Source organism: Lissotriton helveticus, chromosome 9 (genome assembly GCF_964261635.1).
Source record: "Lissotriton helveticus chromosome 9, aLisHel1.1, whole genome shotgun sequence".
In the NCBI taxonomy this organism is placed as follows: Eukaryota; Metazoa; Chordata; class Amphibia; order Caudata; family Salamandridae; genus Lissotriton; species Lissotriton helveticus.
Genome location: NC_136070.1, coordinates 998773334 through 998793554, shown reverse-complemented (window position 1 = coordinate 998793554; position 20221 = coordinate 998773334). Strand labels below are relative to the sequence as shown.

General features: G+C 45.3%; 1 protein-coding gene across 1 annotated transcript in view; it reads left to right on the top strand.

The window, feature by feature from the left end:
* LOC144783112 (F-box only protein 2-like) overlaps positions 1-19995 on the top strand; it is a 74770-nt gene extending 54775 nt beyond the window's left edge. The window contains exon 6 of the mRNA XM_078662259.1: positions 19167-19995. Within this exon, the coding sequence (XP_078518385.1) occupies positions 19167-19304 (138 nt within the window). The 3' untranslated portion in view covers positions 19305-19995. The remainder of the gene's footprint in view (positions 1-19166) is intronic.
* The last annotated feature ends 226 nt before the right edge of the window (positions 19996-20221 follow it).

Here is a 20221-nt window from a genome sequence, read left to right as displayed (position 1 = left end):
GCACCAGTCTATTCAATGAAAGGACTGACTGTTGCCTGGTGCATTTAACACAGGGGCATTGCATAGTGCTGTCTTCAGGTTCTACAACGCCTTTCTTATCAATGTAGATACTTTCTTATGTTATATGTTAGATATCTGGACTATTAAGGGCACAGCTATGGACTCATAGTTGGCCACATAATTCCTGATAGTAATCAGTGAGTCATAGAAAGGCTCTCACCAGGGTCTAGGTAGTAGGTACCAACCACTATTAACTTAGACTGGATCTTAGAATCCAACGGGTGGATCTTACTGTTGCCCCCCGACATCCAAGATAGATTTCAGAGGACTGCTGTACCTGGCACTTAGTTGCCTTGATGGTCAGGTTTGCTATCTGTATTCTGGCCAGTACCTGTTTTAGGTGGCTCACGGGATCCTTTCTCGAATTTCTTAAAATTGCAGTATTGTCATTCTAGGCAACACTGAACTCCTCCAGGCCTGATAGAACATGGTTCACCAGATCCTAAAAAAACCACAGGAGAATTTGTAAGCTCAAAAGGCATAATCTTATACTGGAGCTTGGTCTCTAGTGTGGAGAATGGAGAATGCAGTCGTCTTGGCACAAGGCAGCAAAGTGAGTTGTCAATACCCACTACTCCGATCAAAGGTGCTCAAGAAGTGAGCAGAACCTAGATTGTTCATTGGGGAAGTAGATGTGCAGCAGTCTTGTTCACGTCCAGGGGCAGAGCTTGGTAAGTAAGATTGGGGGTGTAAGCTTCAGATTTCCCAAAATTCACCCTGGCATATCTTGGTTTTTTTCTTCAAATTACGCTTTATTCGGTTTGAGATTGTCAAATCATAAAAGCACAATACATGAAAAAAGAAGTTAAAATTGCAGCAATTTATAAATATTAAAATCAACAATCCAATAAAAACATATTATTACACATTAAATGAAAATGTAACAAAATACAATGGCAATCCGATGGTACAATAAATTCATGAACAGATACAATAAGGCATTACCCTGCATACTCAGTCTAGATCTAACCACCCCTTTCAAGAATTTGGCAATGTGATCAATAAACATCATTTCATCAAGGAATTGTAACTTGATAAAAGCAGGTCAACATTGTCTCAGGGCTTGACATTTTAAGATGGGCAAGATCCATCTTTTCCTAATGAGTGTATAAAATTAACAAAAAAAGATAACGTGGATTGTGGACTGAGTCAAGGTGTCATCACATGGACAAGGGGTCAGGGTATGTGACCAAGGATTTATCTTGGGAAAGTCAACCCTAATATGGAAGTTCCCTAAGCGCAAGGCCGTCAACCGTATCCTGTCATAATTCTCTGATGTTATGGATAGATAAGGTTCTAACCCCAGTTGTGTCAAGAAAAGTTGATGTTCTCTGACAGATGCTTTCATGACATTGGCAGACAATCTAATCGTCTCCAGGTGATATAGACATAACGATCATAGTTCCTTCCAGGTAACACGGGACAAACAATCAGGATTAGCATAATACTCCGGGTGGCCTATGTTGATCATAAAGTTTTTAACATACTCAAGCCATGAGATGCAGAGTGCCCATTGTAAATGTTGGCAATCATAAATCACATCCCGATTAAGCTTAGTCGCAGTACCGGTCCAAACCTTATGCCAAAGTAAGACTGGCTGGATTTTAATTTGTTAGGATTAATATGGTTAGCCTAGCTCAGCATGGAAAATACACTTAGCTTTGCTGGTCGGAACTTCTAAAAGATATTTTAAAAACCTATTCTCAAACAGTTGCAGGGACGCTGTATTTGTAAAGCTCCAGATGCCTGCTCCATACTTGGCTATGGGAATACATTTAACTTTGTAAATGGTCAACAGATTTTCGATGGGGCACTTGCCTAGTTTCCTGGAGAAATGTATTTGAGCTCCAATGGCTTTAGCAAATAATAATTTTCTGGTGTTCATGGCTATACTCCATGAGCCCTGTTTTTCAAACACAATACCCAGGTAGGAGAAATGATTAACACATTTGAGTTTTCTGTCATCTATGAAAATGTCTCGATACTTGACATTCGAGTTACCACATTTCATAACAAAGGTTTTGGTGATATTTACCTTTAGGTCGAGGCTAGACATAAAAGATGCGAAACTGGAGACAGTTTTCTGCAAACTTAATGGGGTTTGAGACAGGAGAACAGCGTCGTCAGCGTATAACAAGGCTCCAATTTGGGGCCTACCAATGCTGGGTAATTCCTGACCTTCCCTCAACAAAGTAGCACCCAAACTGTGTATATATATATATAAAGTGAAAAGGAAGGGGGCCAGGACACAGCCCTGCCTTACCCCCCTCCTCCTAACAGGGAACTTACGGCTACGCTCACCCGCTAACCCACAACGGACACTTGCCTGGGCATCCAAATAGGACTGTTTAAAAAAGTTAATCAATGACCCTTCCACCCCCATGGACTCTTTGTGAGGCATCAATAATCATTTTTAAGACCTGGTAAAAAGTGTTAGATACCAAAAGATCATTTTTTTTTACATTTCTACCATGTGTGGACGGTACAGCCGGGGTAAAAAATGTTTTAACCCATTGATATGCAGAGGGCTGTCGACCCAGGATTCTTGGATACATAGAATATCAAAGCCAGCTAAAAAATCAAACCAGGCAGGATTGGAAAGTTTGGTGGTTAAACCCGCCACATTCCAGAATATAATTATAATTATACCAGACCTATTTTCAGCCTGCATGGGACTAATAGGTTCACTATTATGAACAATAAGGGGAAGGGCGGGATTTTTAGGAGGAGTTAAATGGGAGATATTTAGATTGATCAAATCCGCTCCCGGCTCATGAGAACGTTTCACAGTAGTGTCAGCTACTACTACACCGTGTGACATAATATCAAGCTGGGCCACCGTGCTACCATTACAAGGACCAGTACAAAGATCAACATGTGAATCATCGCTAGCTCTTGCTGCACAGTATTTAAAAACATTTAAATCGCTAGTTGTCGGTTCCAGGCCAGTTGGGTGATTAATGATGACCCATCTGTATACCACATAACTGTGACTGTGTGTGAGGGTAAGTCAATCAATCCAATTTAAATAACTTTATTCGGTTACTGTACAAAGTAAAACATAAAAGCACAATTCACATATCACACAGTTAAAATTACCAGAACTATTTAAAAAAAGAGGGGCCACAATGATATCAGATGCTTTTGGCAGACGTTAAAAAGTTATTGGTATCATATCACAATTGATTTATGAGATTTAAAAACATTTTTTTAAAAGCAATTACAGAGGCAATAATAAATTCATTGTCCAAAAATTGTAGTACCAAGAATGCAGGGCGACATTGTCTCAAACCCAATTTTCTTAACACTGGCACAATCCATCTTTCCTGGGGATAGAGTAAAATTTGCAACAAAACAATATATGTATATATGACTGCAGAGACGTTGTCACACTGGCACTTACATAATGTTCTGGACCAATCATTTAATTCAGGGAAACTCAAAGAACTATATAAAATATTTAATCTAAAATGTGTTAGCAAGAATCTGTCATAGTCTCCAGTGATTAAATGAATGTATGGTTGCATAGTTGCAGAGACCAGGGTAAGATGGTGAGCTTGGACCGTTGTTTTTTTAATTTCTGTCGTAAGTCTGATTTAATTCAGAAATCGCATACAATTAATTTTAAGATCCTTTCTGGACACATTACACATTGTCTGGGGGTCATAATAATATTCTTGATGACCTAATTGAAATAAGAATGTTTTAACATACTCTAACCATCTTATGTGTTTAACCCCATCGAGCCCGAGGGCATCCTTCAATATGTGACTGTTAAAAGCAGACTCCTCCGTGGTTCATACCCTGTGCCACAGAAGTCTTAATCACATCCTCCAAGTATGACATTCCAAGCTCAGTGTGGCAGACAAAAGTTGATGTGCTGTCCGTCACTGTCAGGAGGAACCTGAGAAACAAGTTTTCTGCCATCTGCAGTGAGTTTACATTGGCAAAACCCCAGATTCCAGCTCCATAGGTAGCAATTGCAACACACTTTGCCCTATAAATGTGCAGCCATTCCCCCGGTGAGCTTTTCCCTAATTTTCTACTGAAATTTGATTACGCCATCAAGGATTTGATAAACAAAAGCCTTCTGGGTAAGTCAATCTATCTTCTAAGCCTGTCAATGTTTCAAATCTGTTATAAGTGAGTATGGTGAATCGTTGTTGAAGGTTAGAATTAGAAAGTCTCGGCTTTAAGGTATACACAATTTGGTTTGGGGGGGATAAAAATATCCAAGTGGCAGTACATGTATTCTTTGATTGGACACACTGTTGTGTAGCGTTTTAGGATCCAAGCGTAATTTACCGATTCATGCCCTTATATAGGTACAATTCACATTACCCTTATATAGACATAGAAATCATAACCATATTTAGACATAACCCATCCAGTCCAAATACAGGCATGGCTACTTCCACTAGTTCCAAAAAGCCACAACGATTTCTTGGAAAACTCGGCTTCAGCAGTCAGGGACATCCCCTTTCTTGAATATTGATTTGTCCTAGAAAGAACTACCATTTCCTTGGGGTTCTTTGGTGACGTTATTATGTCCGACTTTACGTCAAACTAGGCACCTTCAAGGTATAAATATGCCTACACTTGCCCTAGCAAACACACGGTGGTTCGGAGCAGCTCGACTATCGACTTGCCCGACGCAGCTCGCTACAGCAAGTGCCGAAGGAAGCCGACTCTCCAGCTGACGCACTGACAGAGTGGCTGCCTTTCTCTCGCTGAGAATCCAGCTCCAGTGTTTCCAAGCTCCCCTCGCGGGGTGTTGGGAAATCGAGTCCGAGACAGAGATACCAGACCTCCTTCATTCTAAAATCAAGGTACAGAGCTGATTAGACCCTAAGAAAACTAAACCTATGCTACACCATACTTACTTCTTTCCTCGTACTAGACTTAAGTTAGATACATTGGGGTAGACGTATTTTAGAAGCACCAGTTGAGTACTTTTAGTCTTTGTTATTTATGTATGTATTTTATGGCTTAGAAACCATACCATGCTTATACAGTATTATTTTATAATACTCTTCTTACTGTACGCATTATACTTTGCAACCAGTATTACGATTATAGCAGTTCACTTTACTTGCAAGAGAAAGAAGACTGTTCAATAAACCCTTTTTATTGAAAACGTCTGTTTCTCTATTTCTCTGCGCCTCTGATGAAATGAAGCATGCATGATTGACTGACTGAAATATCTATCTATTGTTTCCACGACTCTGAAGATACGTTTTATCTTGGGGAAACAAAGTTGTCATGTTTATGCGGTTGTCAGAAACTAATCCCTTCTTGTTTATTCGAGAAAGTTTCTAGTGACCTCTGTGCTAGCTGGCACTCACAATTAAGTCTAATATATTTGATAGAGACCTAGTCGACCTAAGTCCTACATCAAATCTATAGGATATGTTATTCCAATGCGCAGAGCCTATTGGGAATATAGGAACTACACTACAACACAGTCACTCCAGAATCTGCGTAAGACTTCGCTTACCAGTCTCGGTGTTCTAAAAGTGAGGACTTTGCAGTCGACAGGGTGCAGCTTTTCCCTTATCCCAACCCAGCCTACTCTACTTAACATCTTAAACTCACAAAACAGTGTTTCGGTTAAGCCAGTTTTAGAGCCAATCCAGCGAAGAGATTTATTTCTTAAAGCCTCCCATGTTTCGTTAGCTTGATGGGAAAGATGCGGTACATTTGACAATATTATTATATAGGGAGTGACCTCTGGCAGTAAATTCAGTATCACATCCTCCATTCTCATAGATGTAATACTTCGGGGGAGGACAAGTGTTTTACTCTAGGCCTGCTTGGGCGAATCTATTGCTTACAGCACTATTATTTTTATCTGCAGGCACATTTACTGAAATGTGGCCCGCCTAGATGGGTGCATCTACCATGCCTGTGTAAACTACCGGAATTGAGGATTTGCTAGGGCGGGCAGTAGGGCTGACTTCAAGGTTGTTTCTAACTACCTCCTCAAAGGCTACACTCTTAGCCAGTATTTTTCCTACGGACTCAGCAACAGCCTTTTGAATTACATCTAAACTAGAACACAGTTGTTCGTTGGCCACCTTGTGACTGAAGTTATCAGTAAACAAAATTACAGGCTCTAAAGAAGCCATCCTGACATTTTTTAGTTTATCTAAGGGTTCATTAAGCCGTACAAGAGCTAAATCTAGGGCAGACACCCCGGGCTCCCCAACAGTAACCGAATCAACGTCCCCATCCCCTATGGTGCTACATTTGTGTGCAAGAGAGACAACATCAGTCTGTGTGCTGATAGTGCGGGTGCTGGTCACCTCAAGGCAATGATTCTGTAATTTAAATTTTTGAAGTGCCGCACCCGTGCCTCTTCTTCGCTTCACAAGTAGTTCTTTGGGCTTACCCTCATTTTGGGTCTTAGTGGACGGTGTCCTTGTCCTTATGGCTGTAGTTGGTAGAACTTCTGTTTCCAATACCAGTGCATCCAAGTCTGGTAGAGAGAAAATCTGCCCCTGTCCCTGCCCCAGTATAGTGAGGGGTGAACAGATTTGAGGGGCTTCGCCTGATATACTGGGGCCAGTAATGAACTCCTCTGTGGAGATAAAGTTCCTGAGGGCCCTAAGGAAAGTAGCCTCTCGGCCAGCTCAATCTCATGACTGAGCATGGATTCAGCCCTGACCATGAAAGCATCCAGAGTTCCCTCCACTCCTTTGCGATTGCTTATTTTGAGTCCAAAAAACCAACAACAAAAAACAGCTCCACTCACACAATTAATGTAAATGAGGTAAACAAAACAGGGGGTTCAGACTCAGTACCTGGGGGTCGTTAAGACCAAGGTGGAAGAATCTGTGCCTCACTTGTTAAGGGGGGGTCCCAGCCCAGCCTCCTCCAGGCTACGACTGGCATGGACGGGCCCTCCTTTGGCCCGGGCTTGTCCCGCGCTGTGGGAGCCCCTGGACGGTTTAGTAGTCCCTCTTGGCGCTATTTGATGACATGTGTGGCCGGGCGCCAAAAGGGTGCAGGGCAGGCTGGTCGTTGTGGTCCCACCAAAGGCAGGCAGGCAACAGGCAGCAACAGCAGCAGGCAATAACGAGTACCGTGCTGTGGGAGCCCGCAGCTGGTTTTGTAGTGCTTCCTGGAGTTACTTGATGACAAATGCAGCCGGGCGCCCAAGGCTGCAGGGCAGGCTGGTCGTTGTGGTTCCCCTAAGGGCAGGCAGGCAACAGGCAGCAACAGGCAATAGTGGGTCCCGTGCTGCGGCAGCCCATGGCCGGTTTTGTAGTACCTCCTAGAGCTACTTGATGACAAGTGCGGCCGGGCGTCACAAGGGAGCAGGGCAGGCTGGACGTTGTGGTCTACCTAAGGGCAGGCAGGCAACAGGCAGCAACAGAAGCAGGCAATAGCTTGCTAAAATACATTATGAGAAGCAGAACACCAGGGGGGCTTAAGAGGCAGTGGAAAGAGAGAGTAGTGTTAATTGTTAGGGGTACTTAAAACACAATGGTTTTCAAACTAACCAAGCTTTAAGGAAGAGAAGAGAGAGAGAGAGAGAAAAGATGAGAATTTGTCAGTGTAGCGATCTAAAATCCAGAGTGAAATCCAACAGACACCTCACAATACCTGACTGAAAGTACTTGTACCAAACTATTTATTACACAATATGTTTTTTAGGGGGTTGTAAAACCCCAAACACCCCCCCCCCTTGAAGCTACGCCCCATTCATGTCATTGAGGGCCCACTTTTCCATACAAAGCACAGGTCTGGGGGCCCTTGTTTTGGCACCAACACTAATAGACTACCCCTAAGACCATGGGAATACTCAACCACTCCCAGGTCCAAAATCGTAGCAGTCTTTACTTTGCACTCTTGGACCCCATCCGACATCCTATAGACCTTACTCTTTGCTGGTAAGCTATCATCTGTGCCTATGATGTCACAGAAAGGTGTTAATCCTGGGGTCAGCAAGAAGAGATAGGAAAATGGTCCCAATACTTTGCCACAGTCTTCTTGCAGCTGATAAATCAGTAGGGGGGAAGCTGTAGCACTTCTACAGAATGATCTTTATCCCTGCGGAAGAGTGACCCAGGAGTGACTCACTGCCCTCCTCGTCCTTTTCTGTCATTGCCAGAATGTTTGTGTTAAAGTCTCCCCAAAGGTATGGCTTCAGCCAATCCACATGGGACATCTTTTTTGGCTCCTCTGTGGCACCTCTGTCCACCCAATGGAGAATCTCAGAAAAACGTCTGCACTACCTTGTATGGCACACAGCACCTACCCTCCCTGCTCTGGGGCAAATGGGTTTCAGCATCAACACCTCCTGACCTTTCTGTTACCCAGTAGGCACTGCTTTCTGGTCAAACCATTCTTTTATCAGTTCTTGGCTTACCGGAAGGGTATTTTTCATCTGCTTTGTCAGTTTCCTGAAATCAATCCCATAGTCAGCCAGGTCTTTCTGGGTGGCTCAGAAGTTCCTTCCTATCCTTCTCAGACTACGAAGAGTGATCAAAGCACTGGGGGCCCAAACAGATGTTTGAAAGGACTGAATGCAACTCCTTTATGCAAAATCTGTCTGTCAGCAGGTAAGAGGTATTGCAGGAGAAGATCCCACTTCCTCCTGATGTTCTCTGGCATGCTCTTAAGGGTTTTGCTAATCAACTTAACCAGCCCACTGGTCTGTGTGTTTTATGCTATGAAGTGGTACGTTACACCACCTTTCTCCAACATCTCACTCATTTAAAAGGACCTGAAGTTTGATTCCCAGTTGGAAATGACAGTCCTAGGAAATCAAATCTTAGAAATGATTACCAGAACTACCCCGGTTAGTACCCTACCATCCTTGCTCCTCGGGACTAGAATCTTTCACCCATTGATAGCTGCTTCAACACATGGTATTTAGATGGATGAGGTTTAGCCCATCTGGGTCCCTTTCTCAGTGTCTATTGGCAGTAGGTGGAGTGCCACTGAACACTCTAGGATCCCTTCACTCATAGTCAGTGCATTCGATATAAAGGATAGAGCTGGTCCAGGGTGTTTTACCACACAGTCTCTTTTGTAATGCCCTGTCTTGTGATATGTATAACAAATAATCACTTTGTGCATGAAGGAACAGTCCTTCCATCATTTGTCATTCTGCATCTGACTTGGAACCCAATTCTGCTTGTGTCCTCACTTGCCCTGGCTCTTTTCCTCTTTATTGAACCATTTTATTGAGCGTTCCACTCTCCTTTTTGGCTTAGAGCCAAGCCGCTCTGAATCATTGTTAAACCTGTCACCTAACCACGAGTCAGTTTACCACTTGTTAGCCAGCATTGCAAGTTTCTCTCAAACTTGTTATGCAAAGTCAATATAGACAGGTAATACCTATGTGGAGAAGAGTACTCTTCTTGCAAGCTGTCTTTGTGGTTGATATTTCTAATCTGAGATTCCTCACTATTAGAATATCCCCAGCCGCAAGACTGTATTGGGAAGATTTTTCAGCATAGCCCCTATGCACCAGTAGGTGGTGTTGTGCAGCTTCACGTCGACTCCGCTGTGCCCCAGAAGGGACAACTGGTGCTGCATATAAGCGCCACCCAAGTGCACTGACATCAGTTCACTTCTTTTTGAGCCTTTATACACAAATCCAGAGCTAGCTCCTACCTTTTATCGTCAGTTGATGAGCCTTTTTCTCCTAAATTATTTTCCAATGTGCAAGGGAATATGTCCTTCCTAATACTACAGACTTGTGGGGGCAAATAAATGTCTGTGACAGAGCCCGACGAAGTCTGCCTCTGGTGTTTGGGATTGGTCTATGACTACAAGTAATGCGAGGAATTGGGCCCTAATGCAACACAGGACTGCAAAGCCAAGCTATATGTCACTGCGCACCAAACAAAGTTGTGTAAAGGTGGTTCCCACTCGACGTAAGAGGCGCAAACCAGTTTCCCTTCTCTGACCCAGTCCCATGACAGATCTTTACCGTGTTCCAGGTGTTCGGGTAAGTTGAAGTCAAAAAAGTAAAGATAGATTTCCAATTGGGTCTCATCCAAGCCTCGCCACTTTCCATCTGAGAAGTTGCAATGATGTCGAAGTGTCCCACAGGCTCGATGTTGCTCCCCCACTAAGGACCCCGGTCTACAGCTGATGCGATGTTCACCAAATTTCTGGGTCCATTGTTGATGCCACAACAGGTTGAGACGTTTAAGGCCACGCACTGGATCTTCAGCACCCTACCAGCGTCATCTGCCTCGCTATCAGTCTCCATGGATCAGCGGAGATTGCCAGTTAGGGTACTGCCAGCTGGTCAGCCCTGGGCGCCGCCTGTGCCTTCAGAACCTACCTCTGGTTCAGGTCTGAATGGGGAGATGACTCCAATCCCTCAACCACTGGCCATGGTGGTTCCTCCTGCCATCAACACTGGCACCAATTCCGTGGGAGTACACTGAGCCCATAGTCCTATCTGACACTGAACCGAATCTTTCTCGACCTCGGCAAAAGCTGCACTCAAGTTCAGGTCCTATACGTCCAACCCCCAAACATTCTGACTCCTTTGCCTAGGAGTCACTCTCCAGTGCTCCAACAACTATCAAGATCGAACTCTGACCAGAGCCTTACAGAGATGACGGTGACAAACTGTGGGGAGATTTCATCCCCACTAACGATGACAATTTTTATACGGACTGGCAAGAGGCAAGTGGGCTAGACACCTCCCCTAACACAAGCCTGGTCTCGACCCCGGGTCTACCTTGGAAGAGTCTGCTTCTTTCGCCATGGTTATCAGTCGGGCAGTCAGTTCTGCCCTTGTCCACCTGTAACCAGGCAAGTGGAACATCACAACAGACCTGCTGTTTCGGGTGACTCTGCCTTCTTCATGCAGCACCCTACTAATGCGATCCTGGTAGGACAATCCTCCACTAGCAGCGTTAACACCAATTCTTTTCTTACTACCCCACTGTGCAGAGTAAAAAAACAACTGAGGTATTTGGGAAGAGGATGTTTTCTTCAGCTATCTTCTCCCTTTGGTCAGTCAACATAAGTTGTTTGCTAGGAATGTACTAAGCAAACACAAGGAGATGAAGGACAGAGCGCTGAAACTTTTCAGACACTCACCCCCAGTCACAGATCTGGGTTGAATCCATCATCATTCTTTAGCTCACTTTGCCATCTCAGCTCAGACCCAGCTATATGCAAATCAGTCTTGACCCTGTGCATCATCGGAACAGTCCAGCCCGAACTGCCAAGCCAGGTCTTTCCTGAACCGGAAACAAGCATCCTGGGACCGGTTTCTGGGTAACACCCTTCATCAGCCAGGCTAGCTTGAATCAAGTGGTAGCTAAGTTATTTCCATTAGCCGCATATGAATTTCATGCCAACTTGACACAGACTATTCAAGGTGTCCAGGATGTGACCAAGTACCTTATATGACTAGACAGAAGGGGCCCCCCAAAAATGGAATGCAGGCAGGTTCGCAGGGGGAAACAAACAATAAATAAGAACAGAGGAGAACCCTGCCTGTGATTTTTAAATGAGGTCCTATACAAGGATCCTAAAATGCAAACAAGACATCGGAGCAGCCATCAGAAGAGTCAAGGCATCAGTCCCAACGATACATTAGTGATTTTTATTCATTTTTTCAAGTTTCAGGACTTTATGCATTCATATTACAAAATTAACATTAATTCCTTAAAGTCATTAATTAAAACGCACACACATGATTTTTAACATATAAAGTCCCACAAACACCATCCAGATCTCACACCCACATAAACACACATCAACTCTTAACCAAGCAGCCAATCTCACATTCACAACAATACATATAATCACAATAGTACATAAACGCCATAGGATGAATTGGTGACCAGATCGAAAATGGATCATCAAACAAAAGGAAGTGGGCAGGGAAAATGGTAAGGACCGGGGATGGAAAGAACAATCCTGCTGCCCACAAGAACAACGCCGACGCGCGTTTCGGTGTAGACCCCCGTTGGGGCCACACCTTCGTCAGGGCGATGACGTACCACGGAGTAGGGGACAGCCAATTTAAAACACCAAGTCCGAACGAAGGAATTTTCTCTGTAACAACTAGCTCCTTGTAACAAGCAGAATTAGACCAGCAATAAAATTGGAAGTTAGGCAGAGTAAATCCGGGAGTAAATCCACTAGCAGGCCAAAAGGCCGTCTTCTTCGTGATGTCGCAATGGTTGAAAGCCCTAATTTCGGCGGGTATCTGGGGTCCTTCAATTATAGCGATAACATCTGCGTTAAATGGTCATACACGGTTCCCATCCGTAGGGGGGAGGTGGCGCCTGTTTCTTCGCAAGGCGCCGTCAGTAGGGGGCCGTAGGTACACGCTCGTTGGTGGAGAGCTGTGATAGGCTGGAGCCGCGCTCGTTGATGGACGCGGCCTGAATTAGATAAACTGGATAGGTTCCATTCATCATTCGGGATAGAGAGACGCCGGCTTCCTCACAGGGGTTTGTGGGACTTTACAAGTACCTTATATGGTCAGACCTGGACATGACCAACTGTTAAGGCAGTGTGGTGCTCCAACTCCACTCATGGATGAGATCCACAGGCATTTCAGAGGACGTTCAAGCATTGCATATGCGTTTGGCTTTTATCAGGTCTTGCAATGTTTACCAGAAGTCTGACTCTACCCTTGAGTATTTCAAAGAGGAGAGCCACTGCACAATCTATTGGTTCTTCCACACAAGCAAGGCAGAATCCCAAACAATTTCACCCCTTTCCGGACATCGCATGGGGCTTCACTTACAGGCAGTTCCAATGCCCACCTGCCCAACAACAGCCAACCCATCCTTTAGAGGTCTGGGTAGAAGATCCAGCAAACAACGTCCAGCCTTGCAGGGACAGCAAACCTTCTGGTCTACAGCCACTCCAGCACACTCAATGCTTCTTTAGTGTGTCCTTAGGAGCACACAACCTTCTTGTGGGAGGCAGGGTCAGACATTTTCTCTATGGGTGGCAAGCCATAATTATTAAGCATATATATAGCGCATCGCTACTCTCAGGCATCCCAGCACTATAACATTCGACATGTGGCTCCAGTGGGTCTACGCCCTGCCATTCCTTCTGTCCCCCATATATTCCACCCACATTAGAGCGGCTTACAGAAGATCATTTGTATATTTTGATACAAGAAGTTCTAGCTCTTTTAGAGAAAAGATCCATAGAGAGGGTCCCGGAGATCAAAACTAGCTGTAACTCCAATTTTGTCCCTGGTGCTGAAAAAGGGCAGAGCCTTTGTCCTATTTTAGACCTTCAACCCCTTGATTTCTTCCTGTGGAAGGTCAAATTCAAGATGTTCATGCTGACCCGTCTGTCTGCCCTTAATCCATGAGACTGGATGGTGGCATTAGTCCTGCAGGACACCTAACTTCATATCACTGTCTTGTAGGCTCACAGACATTATCTGTGGTTCAAGGTGGCCCCCAAGTATTTTCAGTTTGCCATTCTCCCTTTCAGCCTCACTGTGTGTCATGGGTTTCCCCGCAGATGATGGCGATGGTCGCAATGTACCATTAGAGGTACCAGTCTTCCCCCACCTCGATGACTTGCTGTTAAAGGGGAGCTCACCACAGTCATAGACCACCTCCAGATGATGGCAAACCTCCTTACATCAATGGAGTTCACTGTCAACATGCCCCCTTTCTTCTGTGCCATCCTGTATACAGAGCAGTTTCAGGCCATCCTTCCAAATCAATAAGTCCCAGGCATTCGGGCTATGATACTGATGTTTCAGCCTCACTCCTGGGACTCAGTGGGAATGGCTCTGAGGATTCCTGTAGTACTGACCTCCTGCATTCTGCTTACCGACTAAGCAGATGTGGTCCCTGCAGTGGGATCTGAAGCCTCCATGGGCCCAGCCCCTGAGCATTTTGTCAGATTCCATCCAAGTTTCTGAGGAGGCTGAAAACTGTCTTCAGTAGTGACTACTCAACTGCAACTGGACCAACGGCAGAACCTTCTCCCTTCCCCACCCATAGCGGACGGTGGTGACAGACATATCAATGCGGGGTTGGGGAGGTCATCTGACGGAGGTGAAGCGCCACATCAACTTGCTAGAGTGACAGGGCATTTGATTGACATTGAAAGTCTGACTACCATACACCAAGCAGAGGCTGGTTCAGGTCCTAATGGACAAGACCACCACCGTGTGGAATGCAACAAGCATGGCGCAGTGGAGCCCTGGGTTCTGTGCCAAGTGCACCTGCATCTCTGGACATGATTGAATTGTAAGAGCCTCTCCCTGATGGTACACCACCAGGTGGGATCTGTAAACGTCAGGGTGGACAAGCTCAGAGAAGTTCTAGTGGACCACAACTGGCAGCTACACTCCGGTGCAGCAGGGTGTCCTCCAGCAGTGAGGAGAACCCTGTGTGGACTTCTTTGCCACTGCTAAAAGTGTGCAGTGTCAAGACCTGTGCTTGTTGGAATTGCAAAGAAGGAAATATTTCGGAGACTTATTCTATCTAGAGTGGAGCCAAGTACTCCTGTATGACTTCCCAAAGCTCCCTCTCTTGCCACGGGTTCTAAACAAGACCAGGAGAGACCAGGCCCAAGTCATAGTAGTGGCTCCAAATTGGGCCAGGAGAGTGTGGTATCCTGAACTTTTGGGAATGAGCATTTGTCCTCCAATCAGGCTTTTGCCTTGGGAAGATATATTGCAGCAGCAGGGCACGGTCCCACGTCCAGCCATGCACTATCTTCACCTCCATGCTCAGAGATTGAGTGGCAGCAGCTGACTGTGTTCAATCTCCCTCCCGAAGCAGTAGATGGCTGGGTGGCATTCTCCAAAATCTGTTTTAAGCAGGGTGCTGGGACGAGCTTGTGGCTTTGTTTGGCACCTATGGCGCAGACTTGTTCCAGACTAAACTGTCAGATGTGTTACTGTTTGTTTTGTCTTTGGCCCAGCAAGGTCTCGCAGTGGGCGCTGTTAAAGATTGTCTGTCAGCCCTTTTGGCTTTTTTGCTTTTACCAGAACAAACTTCCATGTTAAAATCACCTGTTGTTTGCATTTTATCAATGTTTGCTTCTAAACTTTTGTAATGCCACAGTGGTCCCTACTTTCCTTATGAGTACCCCTTTTGAGCCGTAACACAGGCCTCTTTTAATACAGCGTGGAGTGCATGGTTACATCTTTGGCCATCGCTTCAGTTTACATCCAGAGAATGCACAGCTTCTGCATTCATTGACCAGACTTAGTTGTCCAAATATTTTTTAAGTTTGCCGTCAGCCCCCATAAAGAACTTTGGTTCTGTTATGTAACTGAATAAACTTTTATCTCAACATCCATGGCGACCTGAAGTGGACAAACATTCAGCTATGGGTGCTTATGGAGGTTGCTGCTTTTAATTAGTCAGACTTGATTACAAAATAATGTTGTAGGCTAGACATGGTAATAGATGGGAGGATTCCTCATGGTCGAGGATAAGTACCCTCATCCAGGAGTGGCAGGAGTGGTACTCTCTTATGTGGTGCCCTGTAGTCAGGACACGTCCAAAAACTATAAGGGCCAGATGTAGGAGCCTAAATACCGGTCGGTAACGGCCGATTTCGGCCGTTACCGACCGGTATTTAAGAATCGGCATGTAGGGGCATTTATTTTACAGATTCGGTAAATTTACCGAATCAGTAAATTTACCGAATCTGTAAAATACCGAATCGGTAATTTTATCGATTCGGTAAATCTAAATGTAGGTGGGACTCTTCTGAGTCCCAAAAGCCATACAGAATCGGTATTTTACCACCCAATTCAATTGGGTGGTAAAATACCGAACCCAGGTGTGCATGCACATGTGTGCATGCACACCTATGCCATGTGACACGCAGACCTGCTCCTAGGGCATGTCTGTGTGCCACATGTCACACGTGCCTGAATTCGGGGTGCTAGAGGGTGTCAAAGTGACACCCCCCGCACCCTTGCAACATTCTGTATTTACCGATTCGGTAAATACCGAATCGGTATTTCCCATTGATTCCTATGGGCTTCACAGCCCATAGGAATCAATAGGGAATACCGATTCTGTATTTACCGAATCGATAAATACCGAATGTTTCCGATTCGGTATTCCAAGTTAAAAAATTACCTACATCTCACCCCTTCATATTTACCGATTCTTAAATACCGAATCAGTAATATTCGGTATTTAAGAATCGGTAAATACAATTTACCTACATCTGGCCCTAAATGTGCTGTTCGTTTGAAAGACTTTTACATATTTACAAGCCTGATATTTAGCCTTTCCTCATTAGAAGTATTATGATAGGGTCGATAAAAGTGCCCAAAGGAGAGCACCAAAGTTAGCAGAGGGAGGACAACAATACAGAATAGGAATGAAATATGACAGAGTGAAGATGGTTTACTGGCGAGTGAAGGATCAACCTGAGAAGTGTGTCACTGTGTGGAGACAAGTATGTGAAAGAGTTGTGATGGAGTAAAAAGGGAAGGGAGAAATTAACTGTCAAGTGCTAGGAGCCAGGGGCAAAATGCGTGCACCCTGATTGTTTTTTTCGCCTTCTTACTGCACCCAAAGTATGATATATAAGCTGGGTTGATTGCGTGTGTTTGTTATATAGGTATTGTCTTATTTGTTCATGACAAAAAGGGAAAATAGTGATTTTAAAATAATATGACAGAGTGGTGGCATACGGTGGAGAGGCTGTGTGAAGTGTACATACTAGGGCAAAGAAACCGAGGAAAGAGAGGAAAAGGAGGGAGAGTTTTGTGGATGTAAAGTGACAGGAGAGTAAGGTTGCTTTATGTAAAATGAGAGACGGACAATGAGGATTGCACCCTGGACGTTATTGACAGGGCAAATATGGGTGAGTTTAAGTGTTCAGATGCAAAGCTCTGATTATCTGATCTTGACGCCTGGCCTTTAACCGATCTTGAGCTCGAGTGAGCCTGAATCAATCAATCAATCAATCAATCAGTGTACTTGTGAAGCGCGCTACTTACCTGTGAGGGTCTCAAGGCGCAGAGGGGAGGGGGTGCTGCTACTGCTCGAAGAGCCAGGTCTTGAGGTCTTGAGGAGTCTTCTGAAGGCGAGTCTGCCGTAGGTGGGGAGGGAGGGTGTTCCAGGTCTTGGCAGCGAGGTAGGAGAAGGATCTGCCGCTGGAGGTTGTTCGTTGGATGCGGGGGACAGCGGTGAGGGCAAGGCTGGCGGAGCGGAGTTGGCGGGTGGGGGTGTAGAAGCTGATTCTGCTGTTCAGGTAGGCTGGTCCGGCGTTGTGGAGTGCTTTTTGTGCGTGGGTGAGGAGCTTGAAGGTGATCCTCTTGTCAACGGGGAGCCAGTGTAGGTCTCTCAGGTGGGCGGTGATGTGGCTCCGGCGGGGGACGTTGACGATCAGTCGGGCAGAGGCGTTTTGGATGCGTTGTAGTCGTCGTAGGTGTTTGGCTGGGATTCCTGCGTAGAGTGCGTTGCCATAGTCCAGTCTGCTGATGACAAGGGCCTGTGTCCCCCTTCTTCTTGTTTCGGTCGGGATCCACTTGTAGATCCTGCGGAGCATGCGGAGGGTGTTGTAGCAGGAGGAGGAGACGGCGTTGACCTGTTTAGACATGGAGAGGGAGGAGTCGAGGATGAATCCTAGGTTGCGTGCATGGTCAGTGGGTGTCGGTGCTGTTCCCAGTGTTTTCGGCCACCAGGAGTCGTCCCAGGCGGAGGGGGTGGGTCCGAGGGTGGGTCCGAGGATGAGTACCTCCGTCTTGTCCGAGTTCAGCTTCAGACGGCTGTTCCTCATCCAGTCATCATCCGTTAGCGGAAGAGCTCTGCATCAGTCTAGTATTATCATAAGCAAAGACCTGGGTATAAACAACGTCAAAGCCCTGAGTAAGTCTGAGCAGCACCCCACTCCTAGCTCTCAATGCCTCTGGCTATTACCTGATGTTCCAGATTAATGCACATTTTGTGTATTCAGTGAGTGAGACAGTCTAATTAGGAGTAGGCTTGTGAAAAGTCATATGACTGCTTTCATTTTTGTTTTTGCGAACCTTGAAAACTCCACATCTCTTTGGTCAAATCAGGGGCGGCTTCTCCATTACAGCGAAGGAGCGTCACCCCAATGAAATGCCTCCAGAGACAAAAAATAAAATGGTAATGAAGTTAATTCATTACCATTTACGTTTTCGTCACTCCATGTCAAACTGAGTGCCAGGAAAGTAAAGGGACCTGCTGAGCGGCAGCATGGAGGAGTGGGCAGAGGGCAGCCTGTGCACTTTTAAACCCCCATTGGCCAGCCACCTTGAGACGGCCATCAAGACATGTGGACTTTAAACCTCTCAACTGAGCTGTCTTAAGACAGCTGGATTGGGAGCAAGTGCAGGCCTCCAGTGCCCTTTAGAGCGCCGACAGAGGCCTCTCCCTCCAATCCTGGCACTTCTCTCAAGCTGGTTAACAGCATGAGAGAAGCGCCAGAATTGGTTGAGGGAGTTGGCTGGGGCCTTGATGCCACAGCGAGGAAGAGGACTGGAGTGAGGAGGATGGCTGCCGCACAGTAAGTAACATTGGGGCATACTATCAAGAATGGCGTTAAAAATATCGCCGGTTTAGCGGCAGTAAACTGCACCTAAAGCGGCGATAATGGGCTTGATTATATGCCTTGGAGAATTCCCTTAGAAGCCCATGTTCACACCAGAACATGGACTTCTATTGGAATTCACAAGGGCATAATATCAAGCCCATTATCGCCGCTTAAGCGGCAGTTTGCTGCCGCTAACCCGGCGATAATATTTAATGCCGTTCTTGATAATATGCCCTATTATACTTTATTTATTTAATGTAATTTCCCTGCCCTTCACTTGCAGGAGTTGCATATCACCACTGGTAATGTTGCCAAGTATGGAGTGAAACAGCTGTAGATCACTTGGAGAGAAGTGGGTAACCAGAGAGACTGTGTGCTGGTGTTGGGTACCATCTTATTTGTATTCAGTAGCACAGAAAAAGGATGAGCAACAGTGTACGTTTATTTGATTTGTCTGCTTCCCTAGGGGGGTCATTAAAGAATAACACTGTCTAAAAACAGTGCAATAGACTGTGCAAAAATATTTTAAAGTTGCAAAGAATGGCGTTTCTTGGAGCCACTAAGTGGCGTGTCTAATTTTACTTTGTTCTTTGCAGGTCTCGCATGTGTTCCGTAACTATGGTCCCAATGTACGCTACGTGAAGTTTTTTCACAAAGGGAAGGACACCCAGATTTGGGCCGGACACTATGGGGCTCGCGTCACCAACTCCTCCGTCACTGTGAAGGATCAGTAACAAACATGCAAAATAGGTACAACCAGTTAGGCTCGGAGCTGCCTCTGCTTTGCATCATTCGACACTGCCCTCAATTCGGATCTTCTCAACTAACAATCCCTAAGCAAATCTCCAAAACCTACCTGCTCCTAACACGCCTGTGCATCTGCCAGCATTACTCACAGTTTACTCTCGCCTACTTCTTGCATCCTGAACAACCCATCAGAAACACAGTTGCAAGTTTTTCCTACATATATTTTGTGTTCATGTTTCTCATGAAATCCGTCTATCTTGAACATATGATACATCTGAATGTCTGGTTGCCAGGGACATCTGAAGGATTTTGGGGGCCCTGGGCCAGACACAGTTTTAGGGCCCTTGTTCGGAACAGCTTCAGAGTTATGATCCAATTTTACCTTTTCGTGCCCTCATTGGCTAGGTCAGTGACGGTGCACGGGCTCACTGGTCCAAATTCTAAATGTTTTTCCATTTAATATTTAGGGATGGTGATATGTGTTTTAAATGTTGTAATGCAGCAGCAGACCCACTGCCATTTCTCGTATGTGAGGTCCTATTTAGATCTAAAAGGAACTTTTTCATGGACGTTGCATTGTGTTGAAAACCATAAACGCAACATTTCTCTGCAAAATGCCTGTAATCGACGCCCGCTCATTACCTGTATTAAAAATAAAGGAAATGGTATTTAAAATAATTTATGTTTAAAAGATCATTCAAGGTCATCAGGGCTGGACTGTGTGGAGAAGAGAGCCGGATCTATCAGAGCCCCCCCGAAAAGCTGGGGCGCTGGGCCGGAGCCCACTTTGCCCATGCCTTAAAACGTCTCTGCACTAGTAGTGGTTTTGCCTTGTCAAAATAAACTAAGGAGTTCGCTGATGGAGACGCTCTCTCTCTTAATTCGTGACTATCTATGCAGTTAT